The sequence below is a fragment of the Poecilia latipinna genome, unplaced genomic scaffold (assembly GCF_001443285.1).
Source record: "Poecilia latipinna isolate Pla-1442-1.1 unplaced genomic scaffold, P_latipinna-1.0 Scaffold514, whole genome shotgun sequence".
Classification (NCBI taxonomy): Eukaryota; Metazoa; Chordata; class Actinopteri; order Cyprinodontiformes; family Poeciliidae; genus Poecilia; species Poecilia latipinna.
Genome location: NW_015113130.1, coordinates 249000 through 270741, shown reverse-complemented (window position 1 = coordinate 270741; position 21742 = coordinate 249000). Strand labels below are relative to the sequence as shown.

General features: G+C 42.4%; 1 protein-coding gene across 3 annotated transcripts in view; it reads left to right on the top strand.

Annotated features, from left to right (window-relative positions):
* klhl29 (kelch like family member 29) overlaps positions 1-21742 on the top strand; it is a 211406-nt gene that overhangs the window by 44648 nt on the left and 145016 nt on the right. For all 3 annotated transcript variants that reach the window (XM_015040527.1, XM_015040528.1, XM_015040529.1), the window contains exons 3-4: positions 3586-3733; positions 7041-7562. In XM_015040527.1, coding sequence (XP_014896013.1) covers positions 3586-3733; positions 7041-7562 — 670 coding nt within the window. The remainder of the gene's footprint in view (positions 1-3585; positions 3734-7040; positions 7563-21742) is intronic.

The window sequence follows — 21742 nt, the reverse complement described above, 5'->3', positions numbered from 1 at the left end:
ATAAAAAGGGAAATCCTTTTTTTGTTTATTTTTTTTGTTTTTTTTTTTTTTTTTTTTTTTTTTTTTTTTAAAGAAAATCGGATTTGTTTTTGTGTCTGTGTTGGACCTGCTGATTGTTGATCCTAGCTTATGAAGGAGAAATTGACTGACTCCAGTGTCTGGGCATCTCTAATCAAGAACAAAATGGACAATGAATATAAAGTTTATTCACTGTGAAATGTTTCTTTTTAATTGCACTATTAAAAAGAAGCCATTCATGTAACTGAACAACAACCTTTTAGGGGGGTTTTTTGCACATTTTTTTGGACCCATTGATAATTCTTCCAATGTGTGGTCTATAGGCAGGGAGGCTGCATATACACACCCCAGCCCCCGCCCAGAAAACATCCCCAGTCAGCCCGACGACTAACACAGAATGGCTTGGCTCAACTCAAAAAAATTATTTATCTGGCTCCCTTTCTCCTCCTCCTCCTCCAGCGTGGGCTTTGTCAAGTCAGAGGAAACCATCTGCTGCCCGGTGATAATGGTTGGCTAGGGAGGATGGGGACTACAAATAGGGAAAGGAAATAAAATTGAGAGAAAATGGCAGCCACTGTCCCAGAACCTACAGTACCTTGCCGCCTGCCTACAGCAAGCCTGCCATCTTAATAAAAACCTTTTCCTGATATCTCCTGGCGACTCGGGGCGTGTGTGTGCACATGCACACCTGTGTGTCCCGTGGATGTGTTGGCGTACGCGCTTCACTATCTAACCTTGATCATTTTTAAGTCAGGATTGTTCCTGAGCCAAGCTGATATGCTGTCAGTGTGATGCCGCTGACTAAAACCCCTTTTCTTTCCCTTCTCTCCTTTACATGATGCGCTAGATCACTTACAGATGGACCGCTTTTCAATGGAACGGATCTTTTCCCCGTTCCTTCACCCCCCTACTGTTTTCACAAAATATGTGGGAGTATAAATGCGAGGTTTGGGGGACAGCAAGTGCGCTTTAATGAAAAGTTGCCTGAACGTAGATAAAAGTAAAGCGCACTCGGAATGAAACATGCAAAGCGCCGAGGAGGCAGAGGAGTGCAAACATTTATTAAAACAAATAGCAGGCTAGAGAACACAGCTCTTCACACCAAATCGGTCTCCCTGTGTCTCCAGGGCTGTCAAGTGCAATTGTGCGCTTTGGGCATTCTCCGAATGAACCATTTCAGTTTTCTCTTGTCTTTAGCTGACAGGTTGAGCTGAACAAAAAGACCTGACAGTCTGTCTCCACCTAAACCCAGCGTCATGCTCTCACTCCATCACTCTGTTTTCTGCTTTGTCTTGACGTGTTTCCTTTAGCTGCTTTTTTTTTTCCCTCTTGCCCCCAGCACTTACAAACTGTCAGATAACTTTGACTATAGATACGTCAAGTAAGTGACACTCATTGAGCTTGTCTGCTTTTATGAATCTGTTCATTAGACAGCAGATGCTGCGCCGCATCTGTAGCATGTAATATATTTAAGTTCTGAAGGCCCCTGTGATAAATCTCACTTAAAGTTGTGAGGGAAATGTCTTCAGAAGCGGGATTGATCCAGTACCCGATGTCTTGCCAAATTATAATTTTTTTTTTTTTTTGTTTGGGCTTTTTTTTTTTGTTTTTTTTTGTATTTTGTATTTTGTAACATTTAAAACCTTGGACTCCCTAATCAATTCCAGAAAAAAAAAAATTCTCTCTTGATGTGATCAAATTGGTAAATAGAGTCCACCTATGTCTAATTTCTGCATAAATACAGGCTTTTATGAAGAGGTTTGTTGTACATCAGGAGCAAACACCATCATGAAAACCAAGGCGCACAGCAGAAATGTCAAGGAAGAAGTTTTGGGAAGTTGAAAGCAGGATTAGGATGTAAAACAAGTATCACACCGCTACAAAATGACCAAGAAATCACCAAAACCAATAGACCAGACAAGGACGGCATTGGTAGCCAAGAGGCCAAAACACAGATGGATGAATCTGGATTACCAAAAGCTTTGAACATCTCACTTCTTACTCAATCTTTAAGTTAATAAGGCATGGCGTGACTTCAAAAAGTCGCACCAATCAAAGAAGCAACTACAATGTTCATAGTAACTTTGGAAAGTTGGGAGAATCTGTTGACAGGAAATGTATTAGTTCTGACCTTCTTGTAAAAGTGACAAGTAAAGAGTTAAAAGAAAACCTCAAGTCCTTCCATTTGTAACATGACACAAGCTTGTGTTGCAGGACTGAGACAGACGTTCACCTACCTGCAAGACGGTAACCCTAAACCGTACCCTCAGAATGGTTTCAATCAAAGTTTACTAATATGTCGGGATTGTTCTGTCAAGGTCCAGACCTACGTCCCATCAAGAATATGTTACAAGACTTACCACCTCCAACCTTTTCTGATGCCTCACTTTTTTTTTAGATATTTTGGAGAAAAAAACAAAATTCAATATCAACACCCGCTACTTCGTATTGGACAGTCACAAGAATTCCAAACAAATCGCATTAACGTTTGTGATAAAATGTGAAAAGGTTAAAGGGTACGAATACCCGTACAAGGCGCCTCATGAGGCTGCATAGTAATTCGCTATAAACCAAATTGTTTGGGCTGCATTCCTGCCCCGGCGCGGTCAGCCTGACGGGAGCTTTGTCGACACGGCTGTTGGAATGCACGATGGCGCGCCTGATGAAGTGGACTCGGGGTCGAGGGTTGGGGGAGGGCAGGAGGGGTAATGGAACTGAGGGATGGAGGGATCAGACATGAGGACGCAGGAGGAGACTTGTGACCAGGTCCTTTCTATTAACTCAGGCTGGCCGGGGCGAGGGGAGCGGGAATGAGGCTTGGCTCTGCCCTCTGCCTGCCAAGTTGTTAGACCAAGTGGCCCAACTTCTGATAGGGAGAGACGAATATTGCTCAGAGGTCTGCTGGTGATTGACCCTGTGTTTTCATCAACCTGCGCTGGCCTGATAACATTTCTTACTCCCCATCTGGAGAAAAACATATGAGAAAAGAAAGGCTTAGGAAACTTTTAGCAGCCTCCTGCAAGAAAGCTTTCCAATTTCCTTTCCTCGCACTTCTATGAAAAGAAAAACAAAATCTTTATTTGGACTCTGATTGATTTTTCTTTTATCAAAATTAATAACGTGTTAAAGAATCACAACCTAAATGTAGTCCGCGGCCGAAAGTTAATATTTATTAACATAAAAATGAAATATTACTGTCTGCGGATACTCTTGAGGCGGTGAGCAGGACTTTTTTTTTTCCCTCCTGCTTGTCCCCATTATATATGGGCTGTAATCATCGCTCACTCACTGCTAATTATACACCGCACTCCGTCATCACTGCTCACTTCCAGACCTTGAAGAACCGTTTTCACGTGGCTACAGTTTGCAAATTTCACCCAATTTTAAGGAACATATTCTATTAAAAACACATTTTGTTGATCCAAACAATTTTGGGGTGGCTGAATAAGAAAAAAAAAAAAAAAAAAAAGCAGCGCCGGATAATTTGTTTTTCCTTTCGCCGCGTCTCTTCGCTCTGTTGGTGCTCGGCTCTAATCAGCGCTGTTTGTGGCTCTCTCTCTGCTGCAGGTCTCTGGACTGTCTCCTGGAGACAACCAGACCCCAGGACTGCTGCTGGCTCCGGGAGTCAGGTGGGGACAGACGCCCATCAACCAGCTCACACCCTGGGATACAGACGAGCCCCCTGCCAAGCAACACAGAGACGGCGAGCCCACCGGTAATGAGCCACACACACAGGCGCACGCACGCAGCATTTCTGTCCAGCCAACTTGAGTTTACAGAGCTTTACATCATCAGTATGCGTGTGCGCAGCAGATGTATGCAGGTTTGCTTTTCTTGCTCACGTGCTTACACCCCCGTCAGCCCAGGCCAGCTACATGCACACCTGATGCTAATGAGGCATCCTGCCCTGCAAGCACTTCAGATGTTCTTCACAAGTGCACATATCTATGCATATCTTTACATCATGCAACATCAGTAGGCAAACAATGAGCTTTTTCCCATTTTTTTTCATGGGACAAAACATAAACAAGACTTTACTGGCATTTTAGGTGATTTTTTTCATCTCAAAGCAGTGCAAAATAGTGAGGTAGAAAGAGATGTGTTAATTGATTTATAGCTGTTTTTACAAATAAAATCTATTAAAAGTGACTTGGATTTGAATTCAGCACCTACTTTAATCTAAAACACCACTATTGTAGGTTTTGTGACCTATGACCTGGTCAACTTCCTCCCCGAACCTGGGGCTGCACTCTAACGAACCCCAGAGGCCTCCACAGAACAGCTAAATTTATACCGACCTTAAATCAAACAGATTCACTTTATTTGCTTACTGTGACTTCAAAAGGCACTACTCATCACTGGATTTTATTTAGGCGTATCAGAGTAGAGGAGATTAAATGCAGAGTTTTGACATTTTTATTTGAAAATATATAAATATATATTAATGTGTCATTTTCTTTTATGTAAATTAAATTTTGTCTTGTGTTTGGCTCAAAAAGAGATAAAGATATTCTCATCACAGCTGTTACTTTATTGTACTTGTTGATGTCATTAAAAACCTGCTGAACTGACTCAGTCCCTCACGTCTGTACAGCAAGACTCCTCCAAATGTAGACGTTGACCTTATTCGTTTCATGCTTCTGTAAAATCTGTACGGCGCCATGATCCCACTGCTGTGCACTACAGACCTGACATTAACGAGTTAAGCCAGTATCGAGGCGTTTTTTTCTTTTTTTTTTTTCTTAACTTGTGCTGTAATGAACTTGCCCAGAATGGCTATGCCCCGGAGCTGTTAATTTCCTTCCTTTGCTCTGCCGGCCTCTGCCTCCTGCTCATCACAAATGTGTCTCATTTAAGAATAATACGTGCACCGAGCAGGATGCTGCAGAAATTCTGGCTGTACGAATTCACACCATGGACAGCTGGTTCTCTGCGGTGGCAAACATTCGAAAACACGAAAGCCACAGTGTGTGAAACTAACAGTGCCTTCCAATTATAATTTGATGATCTTAAATGCAAATGGGTAATGGATACATCATTAAAATGTTTCCCTGGCAACCGAAGGCGTGTTGCTTTGATTCGAATAAGTTCCAGGTGCCTCCGTGATTCCGTGAAAAGCGGAGCTTGGCTCTGCTGTGAGCCTCCCTTCACCGGCAACAGCAGCACCCCGCCCCGCGCCCCGGCTCCGGCGCCGGCTCCGAGTGGAGCGGGAGGAGAGTGAGATGTCGCCAACCCACCACGCTGTCACATATGACACTCAAATCCGAGCATAGTGTTGCATAGTGATTTGCGTGCGTGCGCTATTCCAAACTGTGACTGGCGTTTGCGACAAAGCCAGCTCCTCGCCACACTTCACTGAACTGTGTTGCCAGAAAACTTCTCTGCCAACTGTGCCAGAATTAATCAACGCAAGAAACTTCACTGTGTGTGTGTTTTTTTTTTTTTGTAGTTTTTTTTTATGTTAGAAAAAAGTTTGTAATTGACAAAGTTGTTTTTTTTTCCAACTTAAGTTTTTGGTTTTTTTATATATATATATATATATATATATATATATATATATATATATATATTTTATCCCAGGCTAAGGCTAAAGGAAAACTGGAGATGATTAATAAATGATAAAGGGGTTTGAATCTTTTACTGTAAGTAAAAAAATGCCAATTACAAATATGGATTATGTTTCAGTTAATGCATTTTCTTCATGTCATTCAACTTTGTAGGCAGCGACTGTAAATGTAGCTTATTGCCTATGATTGCTTTTTTTTTTGGCAGACACTAAAATGTGTTCTAATAAAAACAAATGAACTTGGAAAAGTGTACATGTCTGAAATCTTGATCATCCATCACTGCAGCTTCATGGCCTTTGCTCTTTTTTTTATTATTATTTTTATATATGGCACGATAAATGAATCCTTTCTCCAAGCAGACATACAAACTAAATGGAATTTAATTTGTCGCTAGCGCTGATAGCTCAGTGTTATGCGAATTATAGAACTATCCTCTCCCCTACGGAGCTCACTTTCATTCTTTTCTTTTATTCTCTGTGTGACTTTATCACTTTTTCTTTTCCCCAGATTATTATATCAGCAGGGTTGGCAGCGTAAATAATGTGGGCTTCCTTTCCTCCAGCTTTTTGCATGCTGTGATTTAGCCTTTAGCCCCTTAGCAGAGTGCTAGGCTATTTTTGGAGCTTGGACCCTGGCAGAAGGAGTCGGAGATGAAGGAGTAGGAGTGAGTGAGTTTGTGAGGGAGGGAGAAAGTATTCAGGTCCAATATGGCCAGCACACCCTCGGCATCTATCGCCTCGGGGAAGAGAAATGATTGGCTCGGAGTGTGTGGGTAAACAGACTTGTGCATCGGCGATGCCAAATGCTGCATGAAGCATGTTAGCCTTCATGTTCAGAAAGCTATTTATTGGTCTTGTAGCAAAAATCAAGTCTCTTAATCTTATTACCGAGTCAACTTTGGTTGCAGATCGGTACTTTATTCAAGAATCCCTTTTATTCAGAAGTCTCAAGTCAGAAACAAACTTGATCTGACGTGAAGTAACTCGCCGAGGGTGGTGGTATGGAAAGTAGTGACAGTCTGTCTCTTCCTGCAGACTTATGTGTTTTGTTTGATCGAGTAACGTGTGTCTGGCAATCATATCTCTGCCCTCATGGTTAGCCTTGTTAACAGTCATATGGCATACTAAAAACACATCTGTTTATATCTCGTCTCGAGTTGATGAAAATAACATGGTAGCCTATATAAACATTACATGTTCTACTTTGATATTGTAATTGTTCAATATTCAAGAGTAACAAACTGTAGTAAAATAAAAACGAATGTTTTATCACTACAAAAACAGCATTTAAAGATCAGTGACCAGGTACATTTTTTATTTTGTCAGAGATGCTCTCTTCTATATTCTTACAGTATTGTTGTAGGGATAAATAATTGGACATATATATCAACTGAATAAAATGATTATTACATCTTTCCTGTTGCATGGTCATCATGTTCTGCTCTCTGTTTGTCAGGTCCAGCCTGGGCTGCACCAGTAGCTGCTGTAAGCCAGCAGAGCCTCCTGCCCCATTCCTATGGCCTCCCTCAACCTCCGTCCTTCAGCCACAGTGTGACAGCGCAGTCACCCATCATAGGAGTAACCCCGTCCATCCAGACACCCGTGGCCCCGCAGCATCCCCTCATGACCACCCACTTCCAGCTCACACCGCAGTCGACTCAGCAGGGGCCCTCCTTGGTGCTGAGCATGCCCAGCCAGCCTCCGTACCCGGCGGCTCAGCCAACGGTTACACCGACCGCTCTCACTGCCCAAGCCAACCCGGTGGTTCATCCAAACCCTCACAGCTTGATGGGCAATGGCCACTTAACCTCTCACTCCAGTCTCCTCCAGCCCCCTACCCTGCCTCTCACCAATGGACAGGCAGCAGTGCATGCTCAGCCTACGGCTGCAGACAATCAGGATGCTCCCAATGGGTTGCAAATGCTGCGGACGGTTGGGAGCGGGAAGTACGAGTTCAGTGACCCGGGACACCCCAAAGGTAAGCCCGAACTGACTCGTCTGGTGCTTTCTTTCTAAAACATGTTGGAGTTTGTACTTGACTTGTATGGGTGTTTTTCTCACTGATTCAGCCTGTAAACTGTACATAGATTTGTTTGGTTAACAGACTGAGCTTAGAGGTCAATCCAAGCCAACGCAGTTTTCATCAAATCACATAACTCTGGACTTTTTGTTCGTTTGACCTACTCTTCTATGGCATCTCGTTGAATTGAAACATGCAGACCTGTGCCCTTCTGCCTATGAACAAGAGCTGACAGCAGCCATGAACAAGGCTTTCAAACATTCAATCAATAGGTTGTCAAGATACGATTCGCAACCATAGCGGATTTTACCTCCAAACTGTACCAAGGCCGCAGAGAAAAAGAGCTGTGACTAAAACCTTCTATACTTCTTATAAGCTGTTCTTTGGAGAAGGTGTTGTACTGATCCCAAACTCCTATAGCACAGCAAACATCTGTAATATTGTGCTCTGAAATTGGTTTTCACTGTGTCAGGCTAATCTTTTCTTTGCTCTTGGTGGAAATACACACAAGTCCCCACCAAAGACAAGGCAGGAAGAGCTTTCAGTCCCTGCCCTCACATCTCTCTCAAAATCTTTTGAAGCCTCGTTGACTTGCGCCGTGTTTGCGAGGCTGCCTCACAGCTCTGCCTCACGTCGAAGAAGCCCAGGAATCGGCGTTCGCTTTAACCTTGCCATTTATGACGCCGACTGCTAGAAACAGATGTTCGCAATTCCCCAACCAATTTTCACATTTAATGAACCTTTTAATTTAGGCTTAGATTGTTTTCTTTTACCTGACTCATTTTGATCAATAAAATGGCTTCCAATGAACTCGTAGATTGCAAAAAGCAATTATTTTGAGCGGCTGCCTGTGATACATTGAAATGAGGCTGCAGGTAGAAATGGAAGTGGATAATTGGATAGGCTCATCTGCTTTTGTCCGGTTGAATACGAACTTTTAAGACACTGCAAAGCTTAATAGACTGTTAGGACCCATTTACATGTTAAAATGTATTCTCCCTGGCCAAAGATATATAGAGCCTGATTGGAATTACAGTAATTGTCGAGATCGGTTTCCCAGAGTTCCTCCTTGCTTAGCATTAAATAGATTCCAGTTGCTCTAAGTCATGGTAGTAACGCAACAAACTCAGCAAAAACAGGTGAAAGAGTCGGCATCAGTTAATTAGCAGTGATAACATCTCCTCAGTAGGCTGACAGGAATCCTTTTACGGTTCTGCTGTTATCACAGTAATGCCTCCCCGACCGCTCTGGCCGTTCCCCCCTAACGTCTCTCTTTTAATGTTCCCGTTCCCCCCCTGCCCCCCCCTCCAAGAAGGTCCCAAATCCCAACCTACCGCTTGTGTTATGTTGTCTGTTTTAAAACAATTAACGCTGCATTTAAATGTGGCACAGATACCTTCTGTCCTGCTGCTGTGGCATCGTGTTAAAATATGGAGGGAAAGCCGTGGAGAGCAAGGCCTCCTCTGTTCTGTGCAAAGTGCCAACCTTCTGTCAGGACAAAAGGACAAAAAAAATAGTTTGTGAGGACATGCAAAGTTTTTTTTTTTTTTTTTTTTCACCTGTAGAAAATACAGGTACAAACATGCAATATGAAATCGGTTTATGGAAGCATGCATATAGTATATAATCCAGACAAATACAGTCGTCTTATATGCAACGGTGGGATATTTTTTGTGTTTAAAGTGCTACAATAAAGCCTGGAGAAAACAAACTGTCAATAAGAGATATTGACATTCAAGGCACAAAAACTCCTCCATTTTTGGCCAAAGGTCTTCTGCATAGACGCCTGTGTTTTAACGGCTGTGTAAAAATACTTCAGCAGGATAATACAAAGTGGTGTATATTATTTTTTTAAATAAATAAATAAATCTAATAGGATTTTCTTTACACCCCTGACAATTTCTATTTTTTTTCTTTCAGGACCATCCTTTTAAAATTTTGTTATTGATTGGATCTATTTTTTCCCCCTTTAGAATAACTCTGGCTTTTGACAGAAGTAATGGTTTTGAATAACCAAAAAAATAAGGAATTGCAAGATTATTCCGAATTATGCATGCAGTGCGTCCTTAAATAATGCTGTTTGATGCATTAAAAGACAGAAAACAGCAGCCTTTTGTCTTGGTACATATAATTAACAGGAAGAGGGTGGATAGATTTTCAGAATTTCATCTGCCAATCACCAGTCGAATCCGATCGTGGGAAAATTGGATTTTTCAAATCTCCAATCTTGATTGGTGCAATTCTGATCCGATATCCACATTAGACCAGATTCTGATGCGATCTATCCGCTGCCTGGAAAGCCACTGTCCTGTTTTGCTGCAGGTGAAGCTTTTGCTTGTTTCTACTCTAGAAATGTGCAGACATGCATTATAAAACATTGTCTTCAGGATCCTGATAAATGTTTCGCACATGGATGCATCTTTTGGATTTGCCACATTAGTGTTGCTCTGCCTTCTGGGTATCACCTTATTTGGAGATATGTTGGTGTTGACAGAAAGAAAATACAAGATAGCTGATTATCTGTTTTGTGCAAATATTTGGAGTGGTGACAGTTGTCTGATTGTGAGAGCAATATTACCCGAGGAGAATACTCCATGCAGTGATACTTGAGGAGCTTCAGCAGACGACAGGAATAATTACTGGATTAAAAGGAGAATCTTTCTTTTATTGTTTTGAACTTATTTTTTATTTCTAGCTGCGATGGGACATGTAGGATCAGGAAAGGTTGGGAGCTTGTGTAATTTGGAGACATAATTACTGTTATTAGCATTATTATTATTTCACTGCCTGTGAGGAAAATGGCAGCATGCAGCTATAGAGTGTGTTAAACTGGTTCAACAGACTCTTGACCGAGCGTCAACATGTCACCGGTTGCAAAATAAGACCATGTTATATAGACGGGCATCTTGCATTTGGTATTCAAAAATATCTTTGAAGCGTCTCCTTGAAATACAAGAGCAGCTGAATTAATATACCACTGCACTTCAAATTAATAAATAAAAAAGAAATAAACAGGGCTTTCAGCCCGGCGGCTTGGTGCTGGTAATTTATTTGCTTCTGTGGCATTTTGACGGGAAAGGGCCGCCGTCTCCGAGGATCGGGCCGAGCCGTTTGTCTTTAACGCTGTCTCGCAACAGGCCATGGGTATCCGTGTGTGCGCGCGCAGTTACACGCGTGCCTAACTTCCTGGGTGTGACCGAGTGGATGTTTTGTCAGATGTCAGCCGTACAGCCTTAAAGCCTAACGCCGCGGTGACAGAAATCACAGTCCACGTTTGATTTGGCTTTGCCTTCAAAGGGAGCAATTTGTCTTTGCTCTGCATCAGTGGACACATCAAAAAGGGGCGCGCTCACCCTTTGTGTCCGTCTGAGTGTCTGCCTGGTTCTGTCTGTTTGTGGCGTTTAGTGTATCTGTGGATGTGTGTGTGTGTGGATTCTCACGGAGCCGCTGGAAGGCAGCTTTAACTTCATCACCTACTGAGACATGCCAGTCACCTGGCTGTGATCTCCCTACCTGGTTTCTCCATCCGCAGCAGGGCTTTTTATAATACCTGCCTGTCATGACGCACAAAATCAAACTCCTTCTCACCGGTTGTTAATTTCCTCCCCGCCGGTCACCTCTTGCTTATTTCAGGCGCCGTTTGTTTTCCTCCTATTCTGATTTTTATCGAAACAAAAAAAAAAAACACAAATCTCTCCAAACCCTCCCTCTACTTAACAGCCTGTCCACATCTGCGGGTTCGAGCCCCAGCTGTTCGCTCTGACATTCTTGCATTTAATGGAAATTTTGGGAATTCGAAACGAGCGCCATTGTTTGTTTTAAGAGGACAGTTGAGGGAGAAAAGGGGAGCAGCACGCAGTAGGAGGTGAGATTAGAAGAGATGGAGACAGACAGAGACTGCTCTCCTGATGGGGGCGGGGGGAGAGAAAGCAAGAGGGAGACGCTGAGAGTGTGTGTCTATTGACCCAGTCATTAAAATCGATGCTTGTGCTGATGAATATCAGTCCAAGTAGGCTGGCTCCCAGCTCAGCGGGGATGAGCACGTTCACTGCGAATGCGACTGAGCGCCTTTTAAAAGCATCTCGCGACCAAAAAAAAAAACATTCATGTCGAATCAAAGTGCTCGTTCCTACAGATCTGCGCCTGTTATCCCCGTTACCCACACCAGCTGCTAGAACTCAGGGTGTTTTTTCTTTCTTTTTTCTTTTTTCATAGCCTTCTCGTAGCTCGACATGCACCGAGGCTGGTGTTGCTAGCTGTGTTGTGGTCAGGCCTCACGCTGTCACAGTGGAAGCTGTGGCTTTATGTATTTTTCCCTCTCTTGTAGCTGCCTAAAAGCAAGGAGACGTACAAGTTGGCGGATTTGGCTGTGATTGAAGTTTGGGGTCACAGGCGGATCTGTCGGGGCCACCTGCTGCACTACTGAGCATGTGCCGCCGCAGCGCCACGCCTCTCCTGTCATGTCAAACGTCTTTTTAACGCTTCTTTACTTCTGAGGCTTTCTTTCCTGTTTTATCTCCCTCCCTCCCTCCCTCTTACACACAAACGTAACCCATACACACAACCACACACACAATGAGCATCTAAAATCGCATGACAAAACTCAGATGAGTGTCCACCACGCGCGCACGCACACGCACACGCACACACACACCTTTAGACTTCAACACAATCTAGTCCAGCCACGTCGTACAACAAGCAGCAGCACCCAGCCTCCTCTCCGCCCAGGAAGTTCATCTTCCAGTCAGCTCACATCAACCTTCATCTGGGGACCAAGCCGCTCCGGAGCTGCTAGTGAATGCAATTAAGATGTCTTGCTGAGTTAAGATCAGAGTTTTACTTTGCCACGGTGAGATTGGCACAGCCTCACATCCCCGGCGCGGAGCACACCCCTGCTCGGCTGTGACTGTCCATCCCTCTTATCTGCCTTATTCATGCTTTGGCCCCTGCAAGATTTTTAATTGCACATTTGTGTTTGTTTACTTTTGGGGGGTGAACACGTTGACACAGCTGCAGCACTGTTCGTGAGCACGTTGGCTCCGATTACTTGTGCAGTCGTTCTACAAAGGGAGGGACTTTCTGGGCGATCAAATTAGTGACGCAGCCTCATTTTATGAGGCCAGGTTTTCTCTGCCGACGCCCGATAATCTGTCACAACGGTTTTTCACATTTCATCTTCTTAGGACCTCTAATTCCCAGTCAAATTTGTGGAATTTGATGTGATTTGTGGTGGCGTTAGTAAGTGAAGTGGATAGAGATATTTCATTTGGTTTTGTGCAAGACGAGCAACAAAAAGAAATTGTTAAAAGAAAACAATAAGAAGTCCTGTGTGCTGTTTGCTACAAGGTACAGAGCACACACGTGGAAGAAAGTGCTCTAGTTAGATGAGACCAGAATTAGCCTTTTAACTTTACATGTAAATGGCAATAAAATTAACACTAACATTTTAAGCACATCTTACCCATGTGGAGAATCATGGCAGAGGTGGTATCAGGTTGTGGAAATAATTTTTCTTCAATAGAGATGAAGAAACCTGGTGAAGTTTCCCCAAACAGAGACTGGGATGGAGCAAAGAGCCCAACATAAAGCCAGAGCTACACTGGAACTGTCCAGCTCAAAGCATATGTATGTGCTGCAGTGGCCTAGTCCAAGTCCAAAGCCTAATCCAATCAAAAAAAACCGTGTTGGGACTTGAACTGTTGTTGTTTCGACACTCTCCATCCAAACTGCCAGAACTTGAGCTGCTTCATAAAGGAGAAGATGCAAAGTTTCGGTCTCAGATGGACGAAGCAGGTAGAATTAAAAAGTTTCAGCCCTAACTACAGAAAGTTTTGACTCTGTAGTCTAATACAACCCATAGTTTTTCAGATTTTTTTTAACTTAATAAAGAAAAAAACACAAATAATCTTCCTATCACTTCAGAGTTGGTCTTTACTTAGATTAAATAGTTTATATAGTCCATAGGTGTTCATAATCTAAATAATGCATCAAAGTTTATGATTCCTCCTTAACAAAACTTGAAAAAGTCCCAGGGGTGTGAAGACTTTTGCAGTGGTCTGCATGAACGGGATAAGACCAGGGATTTTCTGATAAAGTCTCTCAATCAGACGAAGTCAATGACCGACTTCGTTTCACTCTGCATTGTCTGCAGCGGCTCCATCCTCAAGCTTAAGCTATTATAACTACTGATGTGCAAATATTTATTTTTATTTAACCACTAGAATATACTGCTGTCGTGACAGGCCAGTTATTAAAAACACAGCCACCGTTTGTGATAGCCACAGAGAGACCATTAATCACAGCGAGCACATTAATTAAACCTTCCCCTTTTCTTTCTCTGCCCCCTTCTCTCTGTCTCCGTCTCTCCTCTGCTGGAGCACGCAGACTCTTGACTACATCCTTACTGCCAATTATTTTTTTAAAAAGTGAAACTTTCACGGAGACAAATGGAAGCTAAATATGTTGTAAGGCATGCAGTAGAAGCTTTTCTTCTTCTTCCCCTACCCCCACCTTTTTTTTTTTTTTTTTTTTTCAAAAAATTTCCAACATGCTGACTCAGATCAGCATGCGTAGAATAAGCAGTGGCAAATTAATTAGAATCACTGTGGTGTTGTGCTGGGCGATTATCTTAAAGCTATCCACATCAGGATTAGCCAAAGCAGAACTTGGGGTTATTATGAATCCAAAACAGGCTTAACTCGGGATAGAAAATGCACTGATGTGAACATGTTTTTTATTTTATTTATTTTTTTTTTCTCTCCTCTTTCTCTCTCATGACATTCCTTAATTTGAGTTAGCTCTTGTGGAAACGAATTCCCAATCCTCTGGGAGCGTCGGAAATTATTAATGAGGTTGAAATCTATTCCAATCAGTCTGGACTCTGTATGTGCAGGTAATTCTCTAAAAATTAATATGTGCAATGCTGTGGCGATATGTAACCTTCACACACAGGTCCACATGGGGCCCCGCATATTAACGACATTGAGTCAAACATCTCATTTCAGGACAGCAGGTGCAGAGCGCTCGCGTGGCCAGAAGCTACCTGACACCGCGTCTTTAACTTTGTTTCGCGTGGCATCTGTTGAGGCGTCCTGGCGAACGAATCCTCCGCGTTTCAGGGGACAAATAAGAGGAGGAGAGAGAGAGAGAGAGAGAGAGAGAGAGAGGAAACAGGAGGTCGGCGGCAGCAGCAGCGGAGTGTCACAAGCAGCGGGAAGGAAAGCCGCACGCCCTCCTTCTATCTCACGCTCATTATCGTATTTTAAAGGAGCGGAGCCCCTCCGGCCGCCCCATACATTGTATCCTCCCCCCTCCCTCCTCAGTTAATTTAAGGACAGCAGATAGCTCATTAAGATTGATCATTCCTCGTCCACCTACTCCATGCAGAACCCGGCACTGCCTCCATTAATCACCGGGATTTCGAGATAAAGCTCGGTGGCAGTGCAGGGCCCCGAAGCCTGACAGCCCGGCTGCTTTATGCATAATCGCAGGCGCGGCGCGGAGCGGCCCCGGAGCAGCCGCCCAGCATTCTGCCTCGCAAAAACGGTCACCGCATCTTCACCTCCCTCCATTCTGTCATCTCATCAACCCGTCACTCCAACTCAACCTATTTGATGCAGTTTTCCTTCGTTTAGTCGTCCGTACGCTTGACACCATCTTATAGCCCCCAAACTTCCTAGTTTATGCTTCTTGTTGTTTAACCCTACCTGTTAACTAATTCATGCTTCTCCATGTTTCCCTGTAGACTTATGTTACAGTAAATGTCCAGACACACATTCCTTTTCAACAACTACACAATTATAATAATATAACATAATTCTAGGCCAATTAGGAGTTTCAAATGATAGATTTCACAAATTACAGTGTTTAAAAAGTCTTCTAAATAGCCTATTAGTTTCCACACAGTGAACATCATCGATGTGTAAGGACCGACGAGGAGTCACAGTGAAGAGCCGAGATTGATGAAAGGAAAGTTTTACTTTTCCTGTACTGGATGAGCAGCTGGATTCCTGCTGAAGCATTCTCATCCACTCTGAAAGAATTATTCCTTGAGTAATGCATAAGAAATGTCTGATATATTTGCCTTCCTTATTTTCTGTAAATGTCCGGCACTCTTATGCTAATAGCAGCGCCCCAACTCGGTGCGTAACATGCTAGTAAAGCAGTCAAATGAAATTCAGATTCACCGTTATCGACGTTAAACACTGCATGAGTGTATAATAACTCTGAAATACTTCACTTCATGAATTCTCTAGCTGCTGTGTTCGAAGCATCTCATACAGGCTGTTGATGTTGGAATCGGTAGCGCAGCACAGCTCATGTTTATCAGCGTCAGACAGGTTAGACTTTGTGGTCTGAATCAAGCACTCGTATGTCCGTCTGCTTGGTGATCAGTCTGTGGGAGATGCAGGGCCCGTAAGGATACGAGGATGACTCCTGAAAATTAAATCTGACCCCTCCAGTCTGCTCCGGGCCTCTGTCCAGAAACATCCACTGTGTTCTCGCCGAGTGGTTTTACTGCTGCCATGAAGAACGCGAGTCAAAATAACCGAATAGTGCTGCACAATGCGTCACAAATCGATCAATGTTGTGCGTCTAAGTTAGTTAGATTTCTATCCAAGAACAGAAAAAATATCAAACGAGTCCTGTTTTTCTTGCTTATCTTAGTTGAACTTCCTGCACAATTAGGACCCAATAACTGATTTGATTTCCTGTTTAAATGCACCAGCCTTTCATTTAGATAAAAAGGCTAAATTGTATTTTTCTCTTATTTCGACTCTTTAAAAAGATTTTAGTCTCAGTGACTCTCTCGTTGCCCTAACAGTCATAAACAATAAAGAGAATAAAACGTATTAGAATGAGCAGCCAAAGACAAGGTTGTATCATTGAGTCAGAAATAATTTGTCATTCTTTTATCTGAATTATTTCTAAGCAGCCTTCAAATATGATTTTCATTTTCATTTATTATGTCATTTGTTTCAGGCTGAACTTGTAGCTTTGGATTTTTTTTTTTCACATTTAATTTTACTAATTTGTATTTTATTTAAATGTTTTTGTTTTTTTTCATCCAATACTGTGTTGGATCTGAAACATACACCCTTAAACATTTGATTTTATGTTGTTTTTCAATGTGTAAACTTCCCAGATTTACTCCTGAACTGATGCACATTTATCATGTTTTTTTTTTCTTTTTTAACACCATAAATCTAGTTTATGATAATTTAGTAGTCTATAGGTGACTTACAGTCCTCTGCAATATACATATCTAACAAGATACTGAACCTCTGATGATCATGAAAGGACGCTGTGATGATTTCCTCTATTAGCAGTAATAATGTGAAATCAGATTAGGAGAGTTGGGGCAAAGCTGGCGCAGTTTGGTGAGCAATTACAGGTTAACACAAAAAGGCAAGACAGCCACATGTATTCAGAATTACACCCACATAGAGTTTAGTCACTAATTAACCTAACATGGATGTGTTTAGACTGTGGGTGGAAGCTAAGACAGCTGGAAAAAATCTTCAACAGGAACTGGGGAAACATGCAAACTTGTTTTATTTTAGTCTTGCTTTGAATCTTGTTCCTCAGAGCTTGACCATGCTGCTAGTTATTAAAGAGGCTTAAAAGGCAAACTGGGCTTTCTGAGCAGTGAAACACTTTTGCACAATTAGGTTAGGTCAGACGTTTACATACATCAACAGGAATGTCGTAGTAATTTGGGACTATTTTAACTGTTTTTGAACGCAGTGGAACAAACCTAAAAAAAAAATGCAACGATTTCTAAGAACTACGATTGGGTTCACGTCTTGTAATCTATTTAGGATACGGGGCCCAGACTTCTGCTCAAACATCTATCCATATCTCAACTGATGATTGGATAAATTTCCCTGAAAATTTTGATCACACTTCTTACAAGAAATGATTGACCTCATGTAAGCTAGCTCATTCCTTGGCATTGATACGTTTTCAGCACAGCTGAGGTCGAACTGTTCAAGAAGGTCCATGTTTGGCCATCTAACATCTGAAGGAGATATTTGAAGATGGTTCTCTGTTTTCATCGGTCTGCCAATTTTGTGCAACACAAATTTTGCTGGTCAATAAATTGTTCCAGATGTTATTGCGATAAACAATAGCGTTGTTATTTTGAGACCATCTTTAAGTAATACAATGGGAATGGAAAAGTGATGATGCAAGAACACATTGTCAAAGATCAGCAAACTTCAAATTGTAATGAACATTTAACACTAGAACTGAAAGACATTTTAAATATCCAAAATCAATAAACAAAACGGCAAATACAATGAATTTTGAAGTCTTTGTAAACAAACTTGTTCCTTAAAACTAAAACTGAAAACTGTTTTCATCCAGTTTTTGGGGAGAAAGAGAGAAAAAAAGAGAAACAATAAATCATGCCAATGGAAATTGAGTTTGTTTTCATTTTGTCATGTGATTAATTGATTTATTGGTTATTGTGAGAGACCTAGATGTGACACATCACTGCAAAAAGTGGTACTGGAGTCCCAGAAGCTTTAACCTCGGTGTTTCTGATGTTCTGATGTTGTTCCTGACCAACTTAATCTTTTCGTTTTGATCCTAAGTTTGAGTCATATTGTTGAATTTTGACAAAACCGAATCTGCTAGTAGAAAAATGATGCCTTGCATGCATCAAAACTGGCTTTGAAAAGGAGGAAAAAAAGCCAGTTATCTGACTGCCCTCCTAATCAATCATGTTGAGAATGTGCTAACGTTCTCAACAGCCAATTCATTGGCAAGAATCCAACCAATTTAAATTTAGTCTGTTCATATTGCACCAATTCACAACACATGCTGCAGCCTATAGGATGGAGAGCAGCACACACAGTTAGTTGCAGTAAAAGCTCAGCCAACATCTATGTTTGGGACAGAGACGGGGTTAAGCACTTAAAGACAGGGTCAAGTGTAACATCTCTAGGAAGAGACTGTGAAGTTGTGGGCAACTCCACCGGCGGCCCCCTCCTGAAAGGTGTCACAGTTGAACAGAACGTGGAGCCAGGTGTAGCACAAAGAGGAAACAATAAACTGAGAGCATGAAGTTAAAAGTTAAAATCTCAGCAAGCTTTACACTTTCTCATCGGGGGGGATGGTGAAAGTCCAGTATGCAATGTGCAAGACATGCTGGAAACAAAACAAACCTGGATGTGGAACGCTTTGCGCCAGTGGTGATCTGACGTAACGGGACGGACTGCTGTGAGCTGCACACCGAAGCCTTGAACGACCCCGGAATAGGTGATCAGCTTTGTTAGCAGAGCAGATGTTGCAAGGAAGGTAGTCAGTAGTGGGTGTTTTTATCTAATGAGAAGTCATAATTGCAACACAGAGAGAACTTGTAATTGAAACAGCAGCAGATGCTCTGTAACATCACAGCCAAAAAAAAAAAAAAAAAAGAAGGGGGAATATAAAAGGAAAAAAGACAATCGAAGTACCAGCAGCGTGCTAATGTCGACGCCATGCTCACTTATCCGAGTGGATTGCCTAACTTTTCTCTACCTAGAAACTTTTAAATGGGTTTGATAATGCACGCAGGGCATCTAATAAATACTAATGACAGGACGAGACATTAGCGAGAACCGCTGCCCTCTCCGACTCATTATTCCACAGAGTTAGCAACAGGCTTTGCATGTGAAGAGACATAATTCTCCCGTGACTTAGATAAATGATAATGGTCTGCACTGCAATCAAGTGATCTTTGTTGGCTAGTAGTGCTCTCCTTAAACCTGATGGCCTTCTTCAGCCATGAGGACGAGGTGCTGAAATGGCAACGAGCCGTCGCTTCTATTAGATTCGTCGAAAGTGTTTCTTTTCTAAAAGCTGCGGCTCTCGTACGGTTGAGTATTATCATCATTATGCTGCACCCAGGTCTCAGATACAGCCGCTGTTTTCCTATGTGCCGCCTTGCTCTGCTCTGAAGGCTAAAAAAGTATTATATTAGAGATTAAAACTTAGATTAGAACTTCACAAGGACACACCAGCAATACATAAGCACTGAAGCATGCTGTGCACAATCAGAATTTGTGGGGCCTTCTAGTCACCTAACAGATTGTTTTCTATCCCTGGAGAGAAAAGGTGGTAGGGAGGGAGGAGCGAACTGGAGGAGAGAAGGATGGAGGAAAGAAGCAAAGATGGAGGGGTGGTGGTGGGGGAGGAGTGATGAAAAGCAAAGATTACTCGCCTGATTCCACTCTGTAGGCTGTGGAAGCTCATCCCAGGCGTGCAGTCTGCCGAGAAGACTCCCACATACCTTCTAACCCCTCTGCTAACCTTTCTGCTCGAGCTGCTATGACTTTCACAAAGTTGCACAGTAAACACATATCCTCTGTCTTCAGGGGGAGATGTGACATTTATCTTAAGCTGCTCTGGTGACATGGGATTTTCTCTTTCTTGTACCTTTTTTTTGTGTGTTTTTTTTGGGAGGGGGGTGGGGGGTGAACAGTACGGGTCTCTTGGACTTCTTACGGTTTAGGGCAACCTGGAGGGGTAACGCAGTCGCCAGAGCGTAAACCCAGAGTGGAACGTCCACGAGCCAAACTCATAAACACATCCAGGGTGAAAGACGAGCTGGGCAGCAAGCTGACATTCTCTCACACCCATAACCGGACGCCAGTACGTGCCTCAGTCTGAAGGCCGAGCGAGAGGGCCCAACGCAGCTGCCTGCAGGCCACCCACAACTTCAAACTTTTTGGGCTTCAAACATTTTCTGCTTGCATTTTATTCAGTTTAATTTACACAAACAGGTTTTTACCTACATACAGCACAAACTTTTATTCTTTCTTTTTTTGGTAAGGCCTTCCTCTTTTTGCCCTTTTAAGAAAAGCTTTTGCAGGAACTTCTGCTGTGGTTACATTAGTCTTCAGCAGCAGTTACTTACTCAGCTCCAGTTTTCGGCCCTGTTTGCAACCCCCTGAGATGCTCCGTTAGTGACCTGTAAATACAACAAATACACACATTTAGGGGCCCCTGTTTGTGTAGCAGCATCTCAATAAATGAAAATATCATCGAAAACATTTACATTAGCAGTTGAGTTTAAAAAGTGAAACACTTGTTGTATAGATTCACTACCTTTAGAATGATGCGTTTCAAACGGTGACGACTGTGGTGCACAGATGGCGAAAACCTAAAATGAGTTTTTCACAAATGAAGAGCATTGTGTAGAATTAATAAGAATAACTTGTATGTTACTGCCCAACAATCACAGGAAAGACTGCTGAGCTGACAGTTGTCCAGCAGACGGTCACTGACATCCATTGCAAAGCGTACAAGTCTGTCTGTAGGAAACATGATCATGGAAAGTTGAGTGGAAGGAAATAGTCCTCAAGCCCTGTAAAAACAAAACAAGTCATACACAAATGTAAACTAGACATAAGCTACAACTTGAGCATCATTTGTGGTAAGCCGACCCAGAATGACGGATGTCAGAAGCAGCTTACCTTTTATCTCTGTAGGTAACTTTAAATAGACATTTTGTATTTGTTTTTAACTTTTGTGCAAATATCCTGAAACTCTCTTATTACAGTTATATTATGAGCCTCAGATGAGCCACATAAAATCATTTATTTCCTGATTTTTTTTTTTTTCCTTCTTTGGAATTGGTAACATATATTCAATAGAACAAGCTTATTCTGTATGGATGACTCTTCCTGTTTTCTCTGAATATTTGAATAGAGATTTTTCTTCAGATGTGTTTTCGGGGCTTACAAAAGCTGAATCCGAACTTGGTACGTTTCCTTTTACAATCTCTACGTCTCGTTTTCCTTTATTTTAGCACGTGGCTTCTGTAGCTCATCACATTAAGTTTCCCAGTGTCCGCCTGCGCTTCGTCTGAGAAAAATCTCCATTTGGGAAGAAACTCAGACTGCAGATGATCAGCACATGTGGAAAGGCTCCCTAACTTTGAGCCTTGAGGCTTGTTTTGCATTTGTAGTCATCCTGATAGGAGATGGGTTAATTTCAAATCTCTGCCTCTCTGAGCTCTTGGAGGAGAAGTGCTCCAGTTGAAACTGCAAATGGTAATAATATATTTTTTAGGGGGCGAGGGAGGGGGGGGGGGGGGGGTTTTGGTTCACGATACCTTGTTTTTTTCAGGGGGTCTTTTTTTTTAACAA